Genomic DNA, 16,842 nt, shown 5'->3' on the forward strand with positions numbered 1-16,842 from the left:
GCACACACTTTGGCAGCTGATCTTAGGGGAGTCCTTAACCATTTTGAAGTCCATTCACTGAACCCAAGGTGACAACCTGAGAACTCAGAAGGTTACTAAACTATCCTGATTTGCACAGGACCAGAAGTTTCCCAGGATGCAGGGCTTCAAATACTAAAACCAGCAAGTCCCGAGCAAATCAGGATGAGCTGGTCACCTTAGAACTAAATGTTCTTTAAATGTCATTCTGGTCCTGGTATCACCCAGAACTCTGACCTGTGCAGCAAGAGCCGGTCAAAATGCAGTTGTCTGGGGTCCAGCTCCAGTTCTGGGCGGACGCCCTGGCAGCTTAATTTGAAGACGGCTGGCTTGGGGCTCTCCTTGATGCAGCAGACAATGCTGTCTTCAAAGACACCAACTGCGGTAGGGTAGGCCCAAACGTTCAGCTTCTAACGGGAGAGTCAAAACAAAGTACGTTTACACCGAGGATACCAAGGCCTCAAATTTCCCAAGAAAGCCCTGCCCTGGTAGACTTGTATCCATGTGACTGTACCTGCTTCTCACTGGGTTTCAGAATCATGTTGACGGGCTCCAGGAAGTAGGTGTTTGCTTTGACATCGTTCTGAAAGCAGAAGGACACCTCCACGACCATCGGGGAACTGTTCAGGATCGTCAGTGTCTCCATGTTTCCTGGGAACAAGGATGACTTGTACCTGGAAACAAACAAACATTAGGGATGTGGATGTGAGGACTGGCTGAGAATTCAGGTGGAAAAGGAGATTGTGAGGCATAAGGCAATTTCAAAGGATAACGTGGGTACACAGAGGCAGCGTCATGGAGGCTAGGAACACAAGCCTTGTAGTTGTGAAGACTTAGAGCTGTGACGTGACCAGCCCCCGCTCCCATCCCAAGCCTTGGTCTCCTCATCTCTAAGATGGGACGATAATATCCCTTAGGATTTCCATGAGTATTAAATGAAATAGTGCACCTAACGCTCTGAGGACAGCTGCAGATATCAAACACCCGATCAATGGTAGTTATTACTATTGCAAAGATTTCTGACTGAAAAATCTGTAGCTCTGTCGTTCCCAGTGCTTATACTTCCAGGAGAGATGATAATCTGAGTAACCTGTTATTTCCTATCTGTCTTAGAGATGACCTCATTTACCACCTTCTCCCACACCTGCGCAGGATGCTACTGTTCCGACACGGATTGTCGCTGTTCACTGTTACAAGGCTGTTTCTGTTCCCTAGTGCCTTACGGAGAGATCCACGGAGTGGAGCACTGGAAGCTGCCCAGTTAATGGTACCAAACAGAAAAGGACCCACAGGAGGCACAAGGAAGATTAATGAACACACACGTCACAGGAGGTCATAGCACAGGTCAGGAAAGCAGGGCACCACAGTACCCACTGGTGCCCAGAGACAGTCTGAAAAGCTCTGTGGACAGGCTAAGATGGAGGAAGGAAGGAGAGGGCATTGCAGAGACTAAATCAAAGTCCGAGAGACTTTGTGTTACACTCTGTGTAACTGCCAGAGAGGTGGTGGCCTCCACACCTCGCTGGTAATCACCACCACTGAGCACCGCTGAAAGTTCCATGCGTACTAACCAGTTCAGTCTTCCCAAAACTGTGCAGTAGGTGCTATTATTTTCCCACTTTGCAGATGAGGACATTGAGGCTCAGTAAGACTTAAAAGAATAGATGAATAATACTTGTTTCTGGACCACTGTAATCGCCCTCCTGGATCCCCGCCATCTGGCCCCATATCCTGGTTAATTCCAGTGCTGCTCTGAATACACGCCTCTCTGAATGGCCATCGTTTCCCTGAATCCGACCTCCAGGCTGCTCTGTACATCATGTCCATCAACCTGACTCCCACTCCTTCTCTCGCCCAAGTCCTTCTACTGGGCTTTGAAGATCCTCTCCATCAACAGTCAACACCCTTCACCTTCATCTACTAGGCCAGCACCTTAGGAAATAAACTGGAGGTTATGAAGGGAATGGAGAACTAAGTTGGCTCATTAGTTTCACCAAGTAGGCATAGAAATAATCATTCTCTACTTATCACAATCAATGCTAGATTGAATTAAGACATGGTTGAGACCCTGGTTCTATTTTTGGTCTCACCTCCCTGCCTATACACTAAAAAACTTACATATAACTGAAAAAACTAGTATTACTAAATATTTCTGATCACTGACCTTACCTGGGCCCCCGGTTCTACCTGATAATCTTAATCTATTTCTCTAATATTCTCCCTCTCCCACTTTGCACAAAACCTGTTTCATACCTTCTCCATTTTCTCAACATTTTAAACTTCCTTCCACTTGCCTCGCTGTTAGGGATGCCCTCACATCGTTCATCATGGAGAAAACAGTTGCATGGGAACCTCCTCACCATGCCAGCCGAATCTGTAAACCTACCTGCACCTGAAGCCGTCTCACCTCCCTCCAACCTAGCATGAGATGATGGTCCCTCTTCCTGGCAAAGGCCATCATCTCCACATCTCGTTGTGCTGTTTCAGGGAGCTGCACCACTGATGGCCCTTACGTGCTCTGCAAACTCTAGCCGCTTCCTCGCTACTTCCCCTTGACATCCAAACATCATAAGAACAACAGCGTACGAACAGCCTTCCCTGCACTCCACGTCTCCCTCCCGTCCTCAACTCCCTCCATCTCCCTTCACAGCCAAGCTTTCCCAAAGAGCTATCTCCACACTCTGTCTCCATTCTCTCACCTCCCACTGAGTCCTCAACCCACTTCACCTGGGCTTCATCCTCAGAAACCCCTCCGCAAAGGGCTCTTGCTGAGGCTCCTATGACTTCCGTGTTGCTGAACCCTGTGGATGCTGATATTCTCATCTTTCCGCCCTCTCTGCAGCAATCAACATAGCTGACCACACCCTCTTCTCATGGCTCCATGACACCACCCTTTCTCGGTTTCCACCAATAGCTCTGGCCCTCTTTCTTATCTTCTTTGCTGGTCTCTCCTCTTGCGAGTGGTGGAGTCCTTTGAGGCTCCAGCCATGGTCCTTCTCTCCTTACTGTGGCCTCTCATCTTAGGTGATCTCATCCACACCTGTGGCTTTTGTTGTCTTGAAGATAGACTCTCCTCTGAGAACCAAAACCGTATAGACTATGCCCTGCTTTACATGGCTACTGGCTGTATCTCCCAAGCATCTCAAACTTAACATATCCCAAAGTGCACACTTGACCCTACCTGCCCCTACCAAAACCTGGTCTTCTTCCAGGCTTCCCCATCTGGGAAAATGGCACCCCCGTTCATTTGGGACCTTAGCAGAAACTTGGGGCACAAGAACCCAGTTCTCCTGATTTGTGGTTCTCGGCTAACTGAGGCAATGTTAGTAAAAGCTACGTCTCCATAGGAACCCCGCTTGTACTATTCATGAGTCCAACCCAGGGGTCTGAAATCTGCTTTGAAATAATGGAACACTTACTTATCTCTTGATTTTCCACAAAGCAGTGGCCCGAAGTAAAACCTCTCCATGCTCACAATATACTTCTTAAAGATGACCTCGTTTGCCTTCATGTCCCTCTTCTGCTGAGGGAAGACCACTCTGAACACAGGGGAGGAAGAGGAGAGGAGAGCTGTCTGAATTGCCTCCACATGATGTATACATGAACTCTTGTTCAGCAAAGGGTCCAGGTGTCTGGAGACAGAACGACTCTTAATTTGAGGACATTTATCGAGCCTTTATTCCTGTACCCTCCCACCCCCAACCCCGAGTGAAGATAGTACAGTTTGAACTTGAGAAAAAAGATTCCCAGTGGTGTCTTTCACCGCTGATGATGGGTGAGCTGGATCCTTTATCAGTTGATGGGGCTGATGATGGAGCTGAGCTGGATTTCCTGTTCTAGTGTGCCCAGCTAGAAAAAGTCCTGAGAAACCCTATGGAAAACTAGTTCTGGTGGATCTTAACCAGCTTCTGAATTCTCTGTCCAACGTGGTCCCTTGGTGAGAACTGCAAAAAAGCTCCTCTCGGTGGACAAGCTATAAAAGGCCCCACTAGCTTGCTCAGTCAGGTGCCTTTATGTGGTGCATAAGGGACTCAGTGTTTGGTAGCTCAGGGAAAAATCTCCTGCCTGTGGAGATTCACACATATATGGATATTATAGGATAAAAAGTCCTACAGTAAATATAAAATCGGTTTACATTTGCTATATAGTTAAATAAGCAAACTAACTTGTCACAGGAAGACTTTTCCCCCCCTCTTCACTCCTATTAGCTTTCTCTTTATTTCAGTCTCATGATACCATATCATTCCTGTGACTTAGTCAATGTCCAAGACTTTGGAGCCCAATACAAGAGGGCCTGAGATGCTGTCCCAGTTCCACATTTGTATTCAGAGCCACCTTGTTCAGGGCACCATGGGGGAAAACGAAAATCTATCTGTCAACCTTTTCTTTTCAAAACAAAGTACACTTACTTTGGGTCTTGGCAAATGTATGGGTAAGTGCAGACACCTCGGCAATAAAGCTGGTATTGGCGGTGAGTTCCAAGGATCTCAAAGTTAAACGTTTGGTCAAAGATCCCAAGATCATTGGAAGAGAAGTGCACTCGCAATGTCACCTCACCATTGGCTGGTACGATCCACCGGAAATGGTTCAGCCTGAAAATGACCACACAGGCTTTTAAAGTGAGAACGCTTCCTTCGGGCCAAGAGAAGACAGGATTGGTGTCTGGGAGGAGTCCGGTCCTGCTGGGGTTATAGGCGTGACCGCCCTGCTCCCATCTGGTGCTGTGACAGCCACACCCTCCATCTGGGGCTTCACCCTTCCCCTCCCTGGGTTGCTCTGAGGCCCACCTGGGGAATTTCTCCTGTGAATGCTGCCCAGAGAAGTTGTTCTGCTCTACGTCCGACAGGGGAGCAATGGTTCCAGAGGTTCCCCCAGAAAGGCCCTTCCTGTTGGAGGCCATGCGACGTTTCTCCTTCTGAGTCTCGCGGGTCTGATCTGTTTTTTCTTTAGTTTTCTGTCTGCTCCCCTTAGATGAGGTGGTCTGCTCCTCCTGGGTCTTAATTAAAAATGAGCACCGGGTCTTAAACATTCATCTTATGAACACAGGAGCAGGAGACAGAGACGCCCACGACATATGCCTGTAGTCTGCGGTGACCGCGCTGCAGGTTCAGGAGGCTGGAGGCTGCCTAGAGCAGCAGGGCCCAGCCTATGACACTAGGGTACAAGGGAAGAGGTAGAGTGGAGAGAGTCTAGTGCTTTCCTTGGCACCCCATTCCCTGAGAAGGAGGCCAAAACTCCAGAGGACGCTTGAAGCTGGCAGGGAGTAAGTTCCTATATCGCATTTTGTTGTTGCACTTCCTTAGTATCTTTTAATCTAGACCCCTCACTCCCTCCCAATCACACTGACTTCTGGCAGAGACCAGATCTGTATTCTTACAGAATATGCCATAGTCTGCAAAATTTCTAACTACTCTCAGAGTGTCACTTAACTTATTCCTTTATTTCCCGCATTTCATGTAAACTGAAAATTAGATTTAAAAGCTTGATTAGATTCAGAGATGATGCTGTGTACACCACACTCCATCACGACGGGAGACAAATAACGTCAGGCTGACCCCTGATTACAGACGCAAAGTGTGTTTGTGTGGCTGCAGCGGTGCCCGCCAGATCTTGGCCATGGCAAAGTGGACCTTCCCCTTTGCAACCAGCCGGTCACCTGTGGGGTGGTGCTCTGGCTCAGAGGGAGAGTCTTGTTCCCTGACAAACCAGCACTGTGGGTGTCCACTGGCGCTCCTTAAGCAATTATGTCCTTGGGTACACCAGTACTTTTTAAATTCTACCATTCTTCCTATAATTTTAGCTGCCATTCCTCTAGAAAGAAGCGCTTTCCTTCATCAATTGGAGATGAACTAGAGTTCCTCCTAAAACCGTAAGTTAAAGAATGCTAAACTCTTTCCTCTTAATGGTCAAGTTTCAGAAAAGAGGTTGGTGTAATAGTCACCTCTGATGGTGGCAATATTTTCTTCTTTATCTTTTTTATTGGACTCTGCTCAAGTAAGGCCTGCCCACCAATGCTGTGACCTCAGATGTTGATTTCCTACTTACTTATTAAACAGAAGTTTGGGGCTCTCTGTTACCTAACTGAGCTGTAGGCAAGGCCTACAGGTGACCTTATTTGCTGGTGATTTTATTTGTTTTTTGCTGACATGCATGGTTTATACAAAGCAGGCTGTGTGGGGAGATTCAAACTTTGGGCCCCCATACTCCTCTGGGAATAAAAAGCCCCTCCATAATTTTTAATATCCATGCATTCTGCATATTATCGGTCAAATCTATTTTTCCTTTGTGAGTTATTCCACTAATTGTATATGTAATATATATTTTCTACTTTTACATGATTTCATTTTGATCGCTTATATTTTTAGTCCAGGTGGAATTAATTTTACTGTATTATGTCAGGCAAGGAGATTAAAAAGCAACTTTTCCCAAAATATCCAATCTTCCCCATATAATTTCTTTAATAATCTGTCCTTTCTCTCATGGTGCGTGCTGCCTTAACTTGTATCTGTTGATTCTTGTATTCTTATGCACTGTGTGAATTACCTTAGCTTCACAATACATTCTGATATCTCTTTGAAAGAGCTAGTTTTGCTGCTTACTTTTTCTTGCAGATGAGCTGCAGAGTGATTCGACAAGTTCCCTAAACCATCCACAGGAATTGCAAAGGTTGGAATGTAAGAATCAGTCATTTTCAGTCTCTTCTTAGGGGAGTAGGAAGAGTCAGACCTGGGGAAGGTGCAGCTTAGGGAGGCTCAGGCGGAATCCCCACAGAGTAGAGGGAAACACCCCAGTGAGCACGACACCCAACACTGCTTTTTTTGGCCACATGGCGGGCCCGACTGAACTCCCGCCAAGGTCAGGAGGACAAGCTGCTCCCTTTACCTTTGAGGAGGCTGGGGTGGCTGAAAGCTCTGCTTCTGCTTCCACTTCTCTTTTCTCCTCCATCAGGGAGAGCTCTTTGGACGGTGGAGTTACAAACACGAAATGCTTCAGGATTTCTGTCATGGACAAAGGCAGTCGCTTCACAGGGTAGGAGATGAGTGAGAATAAGGTAGGCGGCGGGATGGGTGGTCCAGAGGAACCCAGGCCCAAGAGGTCTAGGATCTAAAGGAAAAGCCCAAGATTAATTTCCTGTGCAGAGGGTGGGCTACCCCTAACTGCCTCCCTGAGTGAGCACAGGACGCTCAGACTCTCCCTCCTTTCTCTCAACTTTCTGATGCCCTGCGATGGGCTTGGGTCAGGGACAGTGTGTAAAGGGTCTCTGACACAGCTCTGCAGGTCCTTCCAGATCCCCACGCCCCCAGACCCGGCTGGGGCTCTTGCTGTGGGCTGCGGGCTCCCTCTCTTATCATAACCCTTGTCACTTTATTATAACTGTCTGTCCTTGCAACTGAACTGTAAAGCCCATTAGGACCGGAACCGGGCGATTCCATACCACATGGCCTAGCACACAGCAGGCACTCAAAAACAATTTCCGTGTAAAGAGACCAGCTCCTAAGGTTCTGATGTCTATAGCATAGAGTTGTTTGATTTATTTTCAGATCGCCTGTTAATTTTTCTTTTAACCTTTAAGTGTTCTTTCCTTCCAAAGGTGAAAGAGAGTTAGGGCTGGAGTAGGTCATATACAGCAAAGAAAAAAACCCAATAAAACCCACCAAAGATTCTGGGAATGGGGTAAGAGATGGGAATGAAGAGGGAAGTAAAAAAAGAGACTTGAGAGAGAGACAACTTATCCCTAGAGCATTTTCCCATTCTACTCTGATATATGATAAATGAGAGCATTCTCCAGAGCAGCTGGCTTGAAAATCTAGTAGTAACTTCCTTCTCAGCTTGTAAAACCCTCCGAATAAGGATGCTATCCCCTGATTAATTGTTGTCATCACAACAATTAGGCCATCTGAGTGCCCATTCTATGGACTAAATGGGCTATTAAGCCTAGCAAGTAACTACCTTCATGTAATCTTGTGTTTCTAATTCTCTGGGTCAGACAGCAGAAGACATTTCCTGACTAACATGTAGCTAGAGTTAACTCCCAGGATTTAGAACGTCTGTGAGGAAAGGAATGAATAATTTGTACCACTTATTAAATTAATAGAGGCAGGAAGTTCTTTAAGCTACAGTCTGACCTAGCACTCCTCTCTGGCTCCACTCCCTACCTTTTTTTTTTTTTTTTTTTTATAATTTTATATGTTTTAGAATACTGTTTTACTTTTATTTATTTATTTATTTTTGGCTGTGTTGGGTCTTTGGTTCGTGCGAGGGCTTTCTCCAGTTGCGGCAAGCGGGGGCCACTCTTCATCGCGGTGCGGGGACCGCTCTTCATCGCGGTGCGCGGGCCTTTCTCTATCGCGGCCCCTCCCGTCGCGGGGCACAGGCTCCAGACGCGCAGGCTCAGCAATTGTGGCTCACGGGCCCAGCTGCTCCATGGCATGTGGGATCTTCCCAGACCAGGGCTCGAACCCGTGTCCCCTGCATTAGCAGGCAGATTCTCAACCACTGCGCCACCAGGGAAGCCCCACTCCCTACCTTTTAAGGTTGCATCTAGTTTCTGATAAAAACTAAACCAGAGGGACTTCCCTGGTGGCACAGTAGTTAAGAATCCACCTGCCAATGCAGGGGACACGGGTTCAAGCCCTGGTCCGGGAAGATCCCACATGCCGCGGAGCAACGAAGCCCGGCGCCACAACTACAGAGCCTGCGCTCTAGCGCCTGCAAGCCACAACTACTGAGCCTGTGTGCCACAGCTACCGAAGCCCACGTGCCTAGAGCCCGTACTCCGCAATAAGAGAAGCCACCGCAATGAGAAGCCCACACACCACAACGAAGACCCAACACGGCCAAAAATAAACAAATAAATAAATTTATTAAAAACAAAAACAAAAACAAAAAAACTAAACTAGAGGTGGGCAAACTGTGGCCCCCTGGTGAAATCTCACTTGCTACCTGCTTTTGTAAATCAAATTGTATTGGAACAGAGTCACGCCCGTTCATTTACATATTGTTGGGGGTCAGGACAGAGACTGTATGACCTGCAGCCTCAAATATCTGCTTTCTGGTGTTTCACACAAAAAGTTTGTCCCTGGACAAAAGGCTATAATAACCATCCCCTCCAAACCACTGCCAAAGGGGCTTCTAGATATGCGATGGTTTTGTTTCTAGCAACAAAAAGCTGTCTGGTAGTATAATTTCTGTCACTGGTGGAGGCCTGTGGGAAAGAAATTTTAGAATAGTTGAGCCACTTGCGTCACCCCAAAGTATACCTGCCTTGCCAACCCCTAACACAGGATTGTCAGTGTTAAAAATCAACTTTACAGGTGGCTTTTTACGAGGTTAGATGGAATAGTTGAGATCTGTGGAACTTTCTATGGACGTTTCACCACATAGAAAAGGTCCTTTTAGGCATTACTGTCTTATATCCAAAGGGGCATCGGAGATTAATGGAATAAAGGGGATATGGATTTTGTGTTGAAAGAAACACTTTTACGAGGATTAGCACCACACAGCTACCTGGCCACCTGACTTGCTACATCCCCGTCCTGGAGAAGAGCCTGTACCTGATCCTCTTTGGGAAGCCTGTCATTCTCCAGGGCCTGCTTCCAGCTCGAGCCTTCGGAGTCGGGCAACTGGATGTTTATGAAGGGCACACCAAGATCCTTCTTCCCTTCGTGGTCCTCCTCCTTGCCCTCGCCCCCGTCGCGGCGCTCCTCCTGCGCGCGGAGTTTCTCTAGACGCTCCCTCTCGGCCCTCTCCCGCTCCAGGCGCTCCCTCTCCGCGCGCTCCCTCTCCCGGTCCTTGCGGCCTCGGCGCCCACCCGACGACGACGGAACCTGGCGCTGGTCGGTTCCGTTCTCATGGCTCGCAACCTCGGCCCCGGCATGATGCAGCAGAACTCCTTGCTTCCGGTCCCAGTACGTGAGGATGTTCTGGATGTCCTTCAGAGACAACTCGTAGGTCTTAAACTTCTGGGCCGTGTTCTTGTCAGTGTCCTTCGGGAAGTCCCCTTCGCTGTCCTCTTGTTCCTGGGCAAGAGGACACCCAGGCATGTTGACATCTGACAGCTGGTTCTTCTTCTTCTTGTTCAATTCCTCCTTCTCCGCAGCCACCTGCTCCCTAACGGAGACTTTTCTTTCTATCGCATCATTCTTCAACTCTAGTTTGGAAAAAGTAAGAATCTAGGAGGCAAAACACATAAATTATTCTTAAAAGAGTTCTTTAAGGGAGAGCAAATCGCATAAAGAAGAGCAAGAGGGTGTTTTGTTTTGTAAGAAGGCCTCATACAATTCCAGGCACCTGGTATACACACTAGGGCTGTGCCTAAGAATCGCCCGGGGGCCTTTCTCAACATATCCGCTCTGTGGTCCTTCCCTGTCATACAGCTGGCTGGGGCCTGGCATTAGGCACTTGGTAAAAGGTGCACAGAACCGTGATGTGCACTCGTGGTTGAGAGCTGCTGTTTTGAAGGATCAACGGGAAAGGATCTCCAAAATGATCCTCTCTTCGGGAGAGGCCAGAGCGTAGAGGTCCAATCCCGGCCGCACCGCTTGCTAGCTGTGTGATCTTGGGTGAGCAATTCACATCTCTGTCCTATCTGTATAACGTTGATAGTAATATTAATAAGTACCCCAGAGGACTACTGAAGATTAAATGTGTGAATACATGTAAAAAGCTTATAACAGCGTCAATCCCAATTCCTCCCACCCCACCCCTCTCCCCCTTGGTATCCATACATTTGTTCTCTATGCCGGTGTCTCTATTTCTGCTTGGTAAGTAAGGTCATCTGTACCATTTTTCTAAATTCACATATATATGTTAATATATGATATTTGTTTTTCTCTTTTTGACTTACTTCACTCTGTATGACTCCCTCTAATTGACACATATGCACTATTGATACTATGTATAAAATAGACAACTGATGGGAACATACGGTATAGCACTGGGAACTCTACTTATGCACTGTGGTGTCCTAAATGGGATGGAAATCCCAAAGGGAGGGGACATATGTATATGCATGGCTGATTCGTTTTGCTGTGCAGTAGAAGCTAACACAACATTGTAAAGCAACTATACTCCAGTAAAAATAATTTAAAGAAAGCTTATAATAGTGTCTGCCACAGAGTAAAGGGTCTCCTAATGTCAAGTTATTAAAATTATACAGGTTATGTATATAATCAGTATTGTTGGGAACAGATGAGGGTTTAGAATCTGGCTGCACTCCAGCCTTTTAAACAAACCTGTATTTATATAATGAAGCTGGCATAGAGAAACCAACCTTATTCTCTTTCTTACTGCCCTTTTAAACCTGCTTTGTGGGCTCTGATTTTCTCTTCTCCAATGAACTCCTCTGGGAGGCTTCACAGGCTTTTGGGTCATTCTTTGATGACATGAAGTCCAGTTCAGTCTAATGATCACTGCCTGCAGTACAGCCCAGTGACAGCTCTGTTCCTGCCTAAGTTCAGGCTTGGAGGCAGCGGCCCAGGTTGGCTATTCCCCTCACCGCACTGCATCAACTCCTCCTCCACTTGTCCCTCTCTACAGCCTGGAGAGAACCGTTGGCAAGGCTGCCTGCCGGCGGGGGTGGCTCACCTTAGTTGTGTAGGGAGGGGAGGGGCTTGGCGCCTACTGTATTATTCCCCATCTGTAGGTCACTGCCAAGACACCGAGAGTTCTGTTTGGACATCCTGCTCTAAGCAGAAGTGGATTTTGCGTGGACGAATAGGCCTGCTGAGGGGAGGACTTGTACCTGGAAGGTTGCGGGAGTCTGAACTCCAGGCCTGCTTGTTTCTTGTGCTTGTTTTGGTGCTGAAGTTCTGTGCACTCAGACCCTGCTCCTTCCTGAGCTCTACCTGATGGGGATCCCTGGACACTGAGTCCTTTGCCCTTATGTCTACCTCCTGGGACCAGTCTGCACCTCGTCTAGGAGTCTGGCTTTAGTTTCACCCTCAGAACTCCCGGTGCTGGAACGGCCGCTGTGCACACCAGCTAGCCACACCCCTCGGCCACCAGCGCCATCCTGGGCATAGCTCTGGCTGTTCTGCCCTTCCCGTATCACGGAGGGCAGAGACGTGACAGCTGAGCTTGGCAGGCTGATAAACGCAAGGACAGCTTATGCTGGAGCATCTCCCTTGACTGTTGTCAAGGATCAGCCCTTGGTTGAACACACTGACTTGCTGGCTCACTGGAGGCAACTTTTTCTTACTAGCCTATTTAGCACCATCTGGGGGACGGCAGGGGACAGTGGAAAGAGCCAGGTCTGTGCTCACGCACAACCGGTATGGCTTTACCCTGTTCAACCTCAGATGGGGTTCATGTCTATGAACCTCCGAGGGAGAGCAGGATGCAAAAGGGCAGGATTACGTGAAGCATAAGACAGCACTGGACACAGAGTCAGTGATCAACGAATGTTGGTCCCTCTCCTCCTACCTTCTGCACCACCACAACATCTACACAGTCTTGGGTCAGTTTTCTCGAGGGGAAATGTGCGGGGCTGACTGGCCAGTTGCAGTGGTGGACCACTCTGTGCCTGCCTTTTGCTACGGGATGAGTGAGGGTTGCTACCTGCCGACTTGGTATCTGAGATTTCTTCATGGGCGGCTCCTCCTTTACGGGTCCCTGCTTTGGCTTTTTGTTCCTCCGTTTTAGCTCATCTTCTTCCTTCTGCCGCTCAAGCTCCTGCTGTACCTTCTTTTCCTGCATCTCCTTTGCCAGTCTCTCCAGCTCCCTTCATCAAGCCAGGCAGAGAAAACAGAGTTCAGAGGCCCTCCTGCCCGAGCCCCCCCTGCCTGGGATTACTTGATGGGAAAACATGGGGCAGAGCCTTCTCGGGCATAAAAAGAAGGAACAAAGAAAGCTGGGTATACAGGAAGGAAGGAAGGAAGAAGGAAGGGAGGGAAGAGAAGGAAAGAAGGAAAGAAAGGAAGAAAGGATGGCTCACATCTATCTTTGAATGGTCATTCAGCAAAACTGATAATTGAAGCTCAACTAAGAGGAATTCTCAACTAATCTGTATTTCTATTCCAAACTCCTTTCATAGGAGAGTGAGGCAAGGGCTGGAAATAAGCTTGATGTTAGCACTTTTAAAAAGCAACTTTCAAAGATCGTTCTGATATCGGTACAGATGAGGCCCAGCTTCCTTCCTACACTCATGTCGTAGGTTTAGATAAGAAGAAATGGTGTTTTTAAGGCCAGTCCCCACCCTGGCTAGCTCGGAGCCATGGTGCTGGAGCTGAAGGCCACATTCCTCTCTTTCCTTCTCTTTCTTTCCTTTCCAGCTATGGATTCAAACGTGTTTGCCCTGCTGCTAATGGCAGAGAGGGCACCAAGCCTGGGCACCAAGTACAAACAAGAGTGGAGGGGATAGCATTTCTGAAGATATGAAATCCATCTATGTTCATCTCTGGGAATCCCTAGTTGTTCCCGGCTGCTGTGGCTCTCTGTCCACTGAAGCTGACTCATCATGACTTCATGACTTCGTGTGTGTGTGTGTGTGTGTGCGTGTGAGATACAAACAAGTCACTGCTGACCTTGGAGGATCAGATTTGCATTTCCTAAGTCCACTGTGAGATGAACACCTGAAAGTAATGACCTGGATGAGAAAGAAAAGCGACTCCTTTGAAATCCCAAAGCTGGGATTTTCATACCTCTGGAGGACTGGGCATGTTTACAGTAGACCATGCAGGAGAAGAGATGAGGGTATATGTACTGCATACTGCAGAGGACATAAAAGCTCTTTTGGGGCCAGTGGGAGGAGTCTGGAGGTGGAGGGAGAGGACAGAAGGGGGTTAAATTGTAGGCAAGCATCTTGGTCTTCCCCTTCCAATGTCTGGAATCCTAGGGAGGGGTAGGAAATAGACGCCCCCTCCCTTGGCATGTTTGAAGATCTGAGGGCAGAAAGGACATATTTCTCGCTGCCCACCTGTATCTGAGATGACCTGAGATAGTGGCCTAAGTCTCTTGGGTGGTGTGGAGGGGATCCAGTCGTTCCCGTGTGGTCCCCAGGGATAGGCACAGAAGGTGGCTGAGAGGACTGGCTTGGGAGCCTGCCCAGGGTCTCTGTTGAACTGCCCAGGCTGAGGATCAAGGGACAGAGGCGGTGAGACCTCAGGGAATGGACAGCACCACCAAAGGCCAAGATGGTAGCCAGGGAAGGAGGAGAAATGGCTGAGTTACGTGGGGGCAACCACCATGCCCATGTCACAAGAATGTCCCCTGAGTCGCCAGCTGTGGACACCTGAGCACAGAAGTTGATGAGCCACAGTTGTCACGGGGAGCCAGCAGGAGCCCCAGGACAGCACAGGGGCCAGAAGCCCCTCCCCTCATCACATTACATAACCTTTCCCTGAGTCCCAGCTGTCCCCAAGAAAGAAGGAAGGAGAGGAGAATGAAGACCTGGCAAGGCTGCAGCAACCAGCACCCTGGATGTGCAAGATATGTGTTTCTGCTCTCAGCAGTTCGTCCTCCCGGGTCTCCTGTGGCCATTGCTCCCCGGCTCCTCCACCCCCGATGACCATGGTCTCTGGGATGGGCCGTGCGCCTCACGGAAGTTGCTCCCCGGGGCTGCGCTTCCGTTCTGACAAGCCCCTGACACTGACCTTCTCTTCCTCTCCCGGAGGGCCTGCTGAACCTCTCGACTGAACGCTATTTTCTCCTCCTCTGTCAAGGCATCATATTCTTCCTCATCCATGTTTTGCAGACGCTCCTTCTCTCTCTGAAGCGCTTCCCTGCGTTTGTGCTCTGTCGGGGGAACATGCAGGAAGGTGGGGAAAACTCACTCAGCAGCTTTGGCTGCAGGGTCCCCTGTGGTTTAGCTCTCAGCCTAAACAGGCTGCGGAGGGTGTGTGACAGGGAGAGGTGGCTGGAGCCACAGGCGGCATTCCTAATCGCTGGTGGGGTTTCCTGCATTCGCACAGTTCCCAAATTGGTTTCCATCTGTGGCAGGCTGACTAGAGGCCCCAAAGCGGTCCCCGTCCTAATACCCAGAACCTGTGGATATGCTACCTTACAGGGCAGAAAGGATTCTGCAGATGTGATTAAATTAAGGACCTTGAGTTGGGGAGATTATCCCGGATTATCTGAGCGGGCCCAGTATAATCAAAGAGGTCCACTACAGGGAGGCAGGAGGGTCAGGCCCAAAGAAGATGTGACGACGAAGCAGAGGGAGAGACGGAGATGTGACAATGGAGACAGGGGTCAGAGAGCTGCGAGGCAGGGACCATGAGCCAAGAAATACAGGTGGCCTCTAGAAGCTGGAAAAGGCAAGGGAAAGGATTCTCCCCTAGAGCCTCCAAAGGAACGTGGCTCTACTGACACCTCAATTTTAGGACTTCTGACCTCCAGAACTGTAAGATAATAAATCTGTGTTAAGTCACCAAGTCTGAAGTAATTTGTTATAGGAGCAAAGTAACATACCACCCACTGACTTTACCTATTATTAGCATATGCCACCAAAGTGCTCAGGGCGAAACAACCATTTGCAGACCAAGGGGAACCGCCTTCCACACCCTACATGTCCTGAAGTGTGGTTCACACTCGGCACGAAGGCACTCAGCTTCTTCTGCACCTTCACCAACACCACATTCTCACCTGACATTTCTGTAAGGTTGAGCTTTGGGCTCGGAGATCTACATCCTGAGTTCTTTCTCTGACACTTACCGAGGGCTAGTAATGGATCAGAATAATAATTCCTCCTTCATAGGGCTGTTGTGGAGATCACATAAGCAATCGTGTAAGGCACCTAGCCCAGCGCCTGGCACATTCATAAATGTTCAATAAAAATTAGATTTTAATATAATAATATTGCTACTGTACGTCGCCTCAGGATTTTTAAAAATGATTCAGGGAATAGGATCCCATATGGCAACTGTGAAAAACTAAAACTTCAATCTACAGATGATTGAGAAAATGAAAAGAGATACTTTTTTCCAAAAGTGGATCACTGAGGCGAAATGAGCTTTCTGGAAAACTAGGAATCTAGACGTTGAAATACTGCTGAGAGATGCCTGGTCATTCTTTCTCATTTTTCTCTGCATGAGAATAAAAGGAGGCAGTCTTTGAGTTCTGTTTAAGAACTAAGAGAGCTCAGTGTTTGCAAATGTTTCCTTAAATGGAAAAGCATTATGATTGGTGTAGATTGTTCTAGAAGAGAGAAGTAAGGCTGAGTGAGGAAGGGCAGTGATGTGGCCAGCTGGGTCTGCTTCTGACTAAACTGGGAACTTAAGCTAACATTACTTTCTTTGTGTGTGTGTATGTATTTTTCAATCGTTGAAAATTTTTTCCAGGCCACTGATGTAATGACAAAAAAGAAAAGGGTTCAGAGTTACACAGACCTTACTGATTTGCGATGTGACCTTACACAAGACTTTGGATAGCTCTGAGCCTCATTTTCCTCATCTGTAGAATCGGGGCAGTAATCTTCATAGGGTTGTTGTGAGGATTAAATGACCCAAAGTGTCATTTAAAGACATTTACAGTGTACACCATGTCTGCTGCAGTGCCTGGTACACAGTAGACTAAAATGTAGAAATTGTTTCATAAAGTGATCAGCACCTCTGGTCTTACAGGAAATGCACAGTTGACTTAAACAAAACCGACAAGCTAATGCATCAACTGAGTCAGGATGGGACCTGTGATCGGGTCGCCTCAGATAGGCTGTAATTACAGAGAAGATGAAGGGATGCAGTGTGATGTTGGGGGAAAGAGGAAGGTGCCTGCAGTCAGAAGATCTGGGTTCATCCTTCCTTCTATAATCTCTCAACAGGTCACTTGTGTCTCAGTTTGCTCACATGCAAAGTAGAAATAAGAACTCCCAGCCACCTTCCAGGGCAG

The 16,842-nt window shown here is 48.0% G+C and overlaps 1 protein-coding gene across 1 annotated transcript in view; it reads right to left on the reverse strand.

The window, feature by feature from the left end:
* Positions 1-16,842, reverse strand: part of HYDIN (HYDIN axonemal central pair apparatus protein) — a 461,030-nt gene that overhangs the window by 80,303 nt on the left and 363,885 nt on the right. The window contains exons 45-53 of the mRNA XM_057534458.1: positions 14,610-14,751; positions 12,577-12,739; positions 9,573-10,190; positions 6,901-7,122; positions 4,806-5,014; positions 4,428-4,610; positions 3,438-3,557; positions 533-692; positions 256-428 (exon numbers count right to left, since the gene is read on the reverse strand). Coding sequence (XP_057390441.1) covers positions 256-428; positions 533-692; positions 3,438-3,557; positions 4,428-4,610; positions 4,806-5,014; positions 6,901-7,122; positions 9,573-10,190; positions 12,577-12,739; positions 14,610-14,751 — 1,990 coding nt within the window. The remainder of the gene's footprint in view (positions 1-255; positions 429-532; positions 693-3,437; positions 3,558-4,427; positions 4,611-4,805; positions 5,015-6,900; positions 7,123-9,572; positions 10,191-12,576; positions 12,740-14,609; positions 14,752-16,842) is intronic.

The sequence above is a fragment of the Balaenoptera acutorostrata genome, chromosome 19 (genome assembly GCF_949987535.1).
Source record: "Balaenoptera acutorostrata chromosome 19, mBalAcu1.1, whole genome shotgun sequence".
NCBI lineage: Eukaryota > Metazoa > Chordata > Mammalia > Artiodactyla > Balaenopteridae > Balaenoptera > Balaenoptera acutorostrata.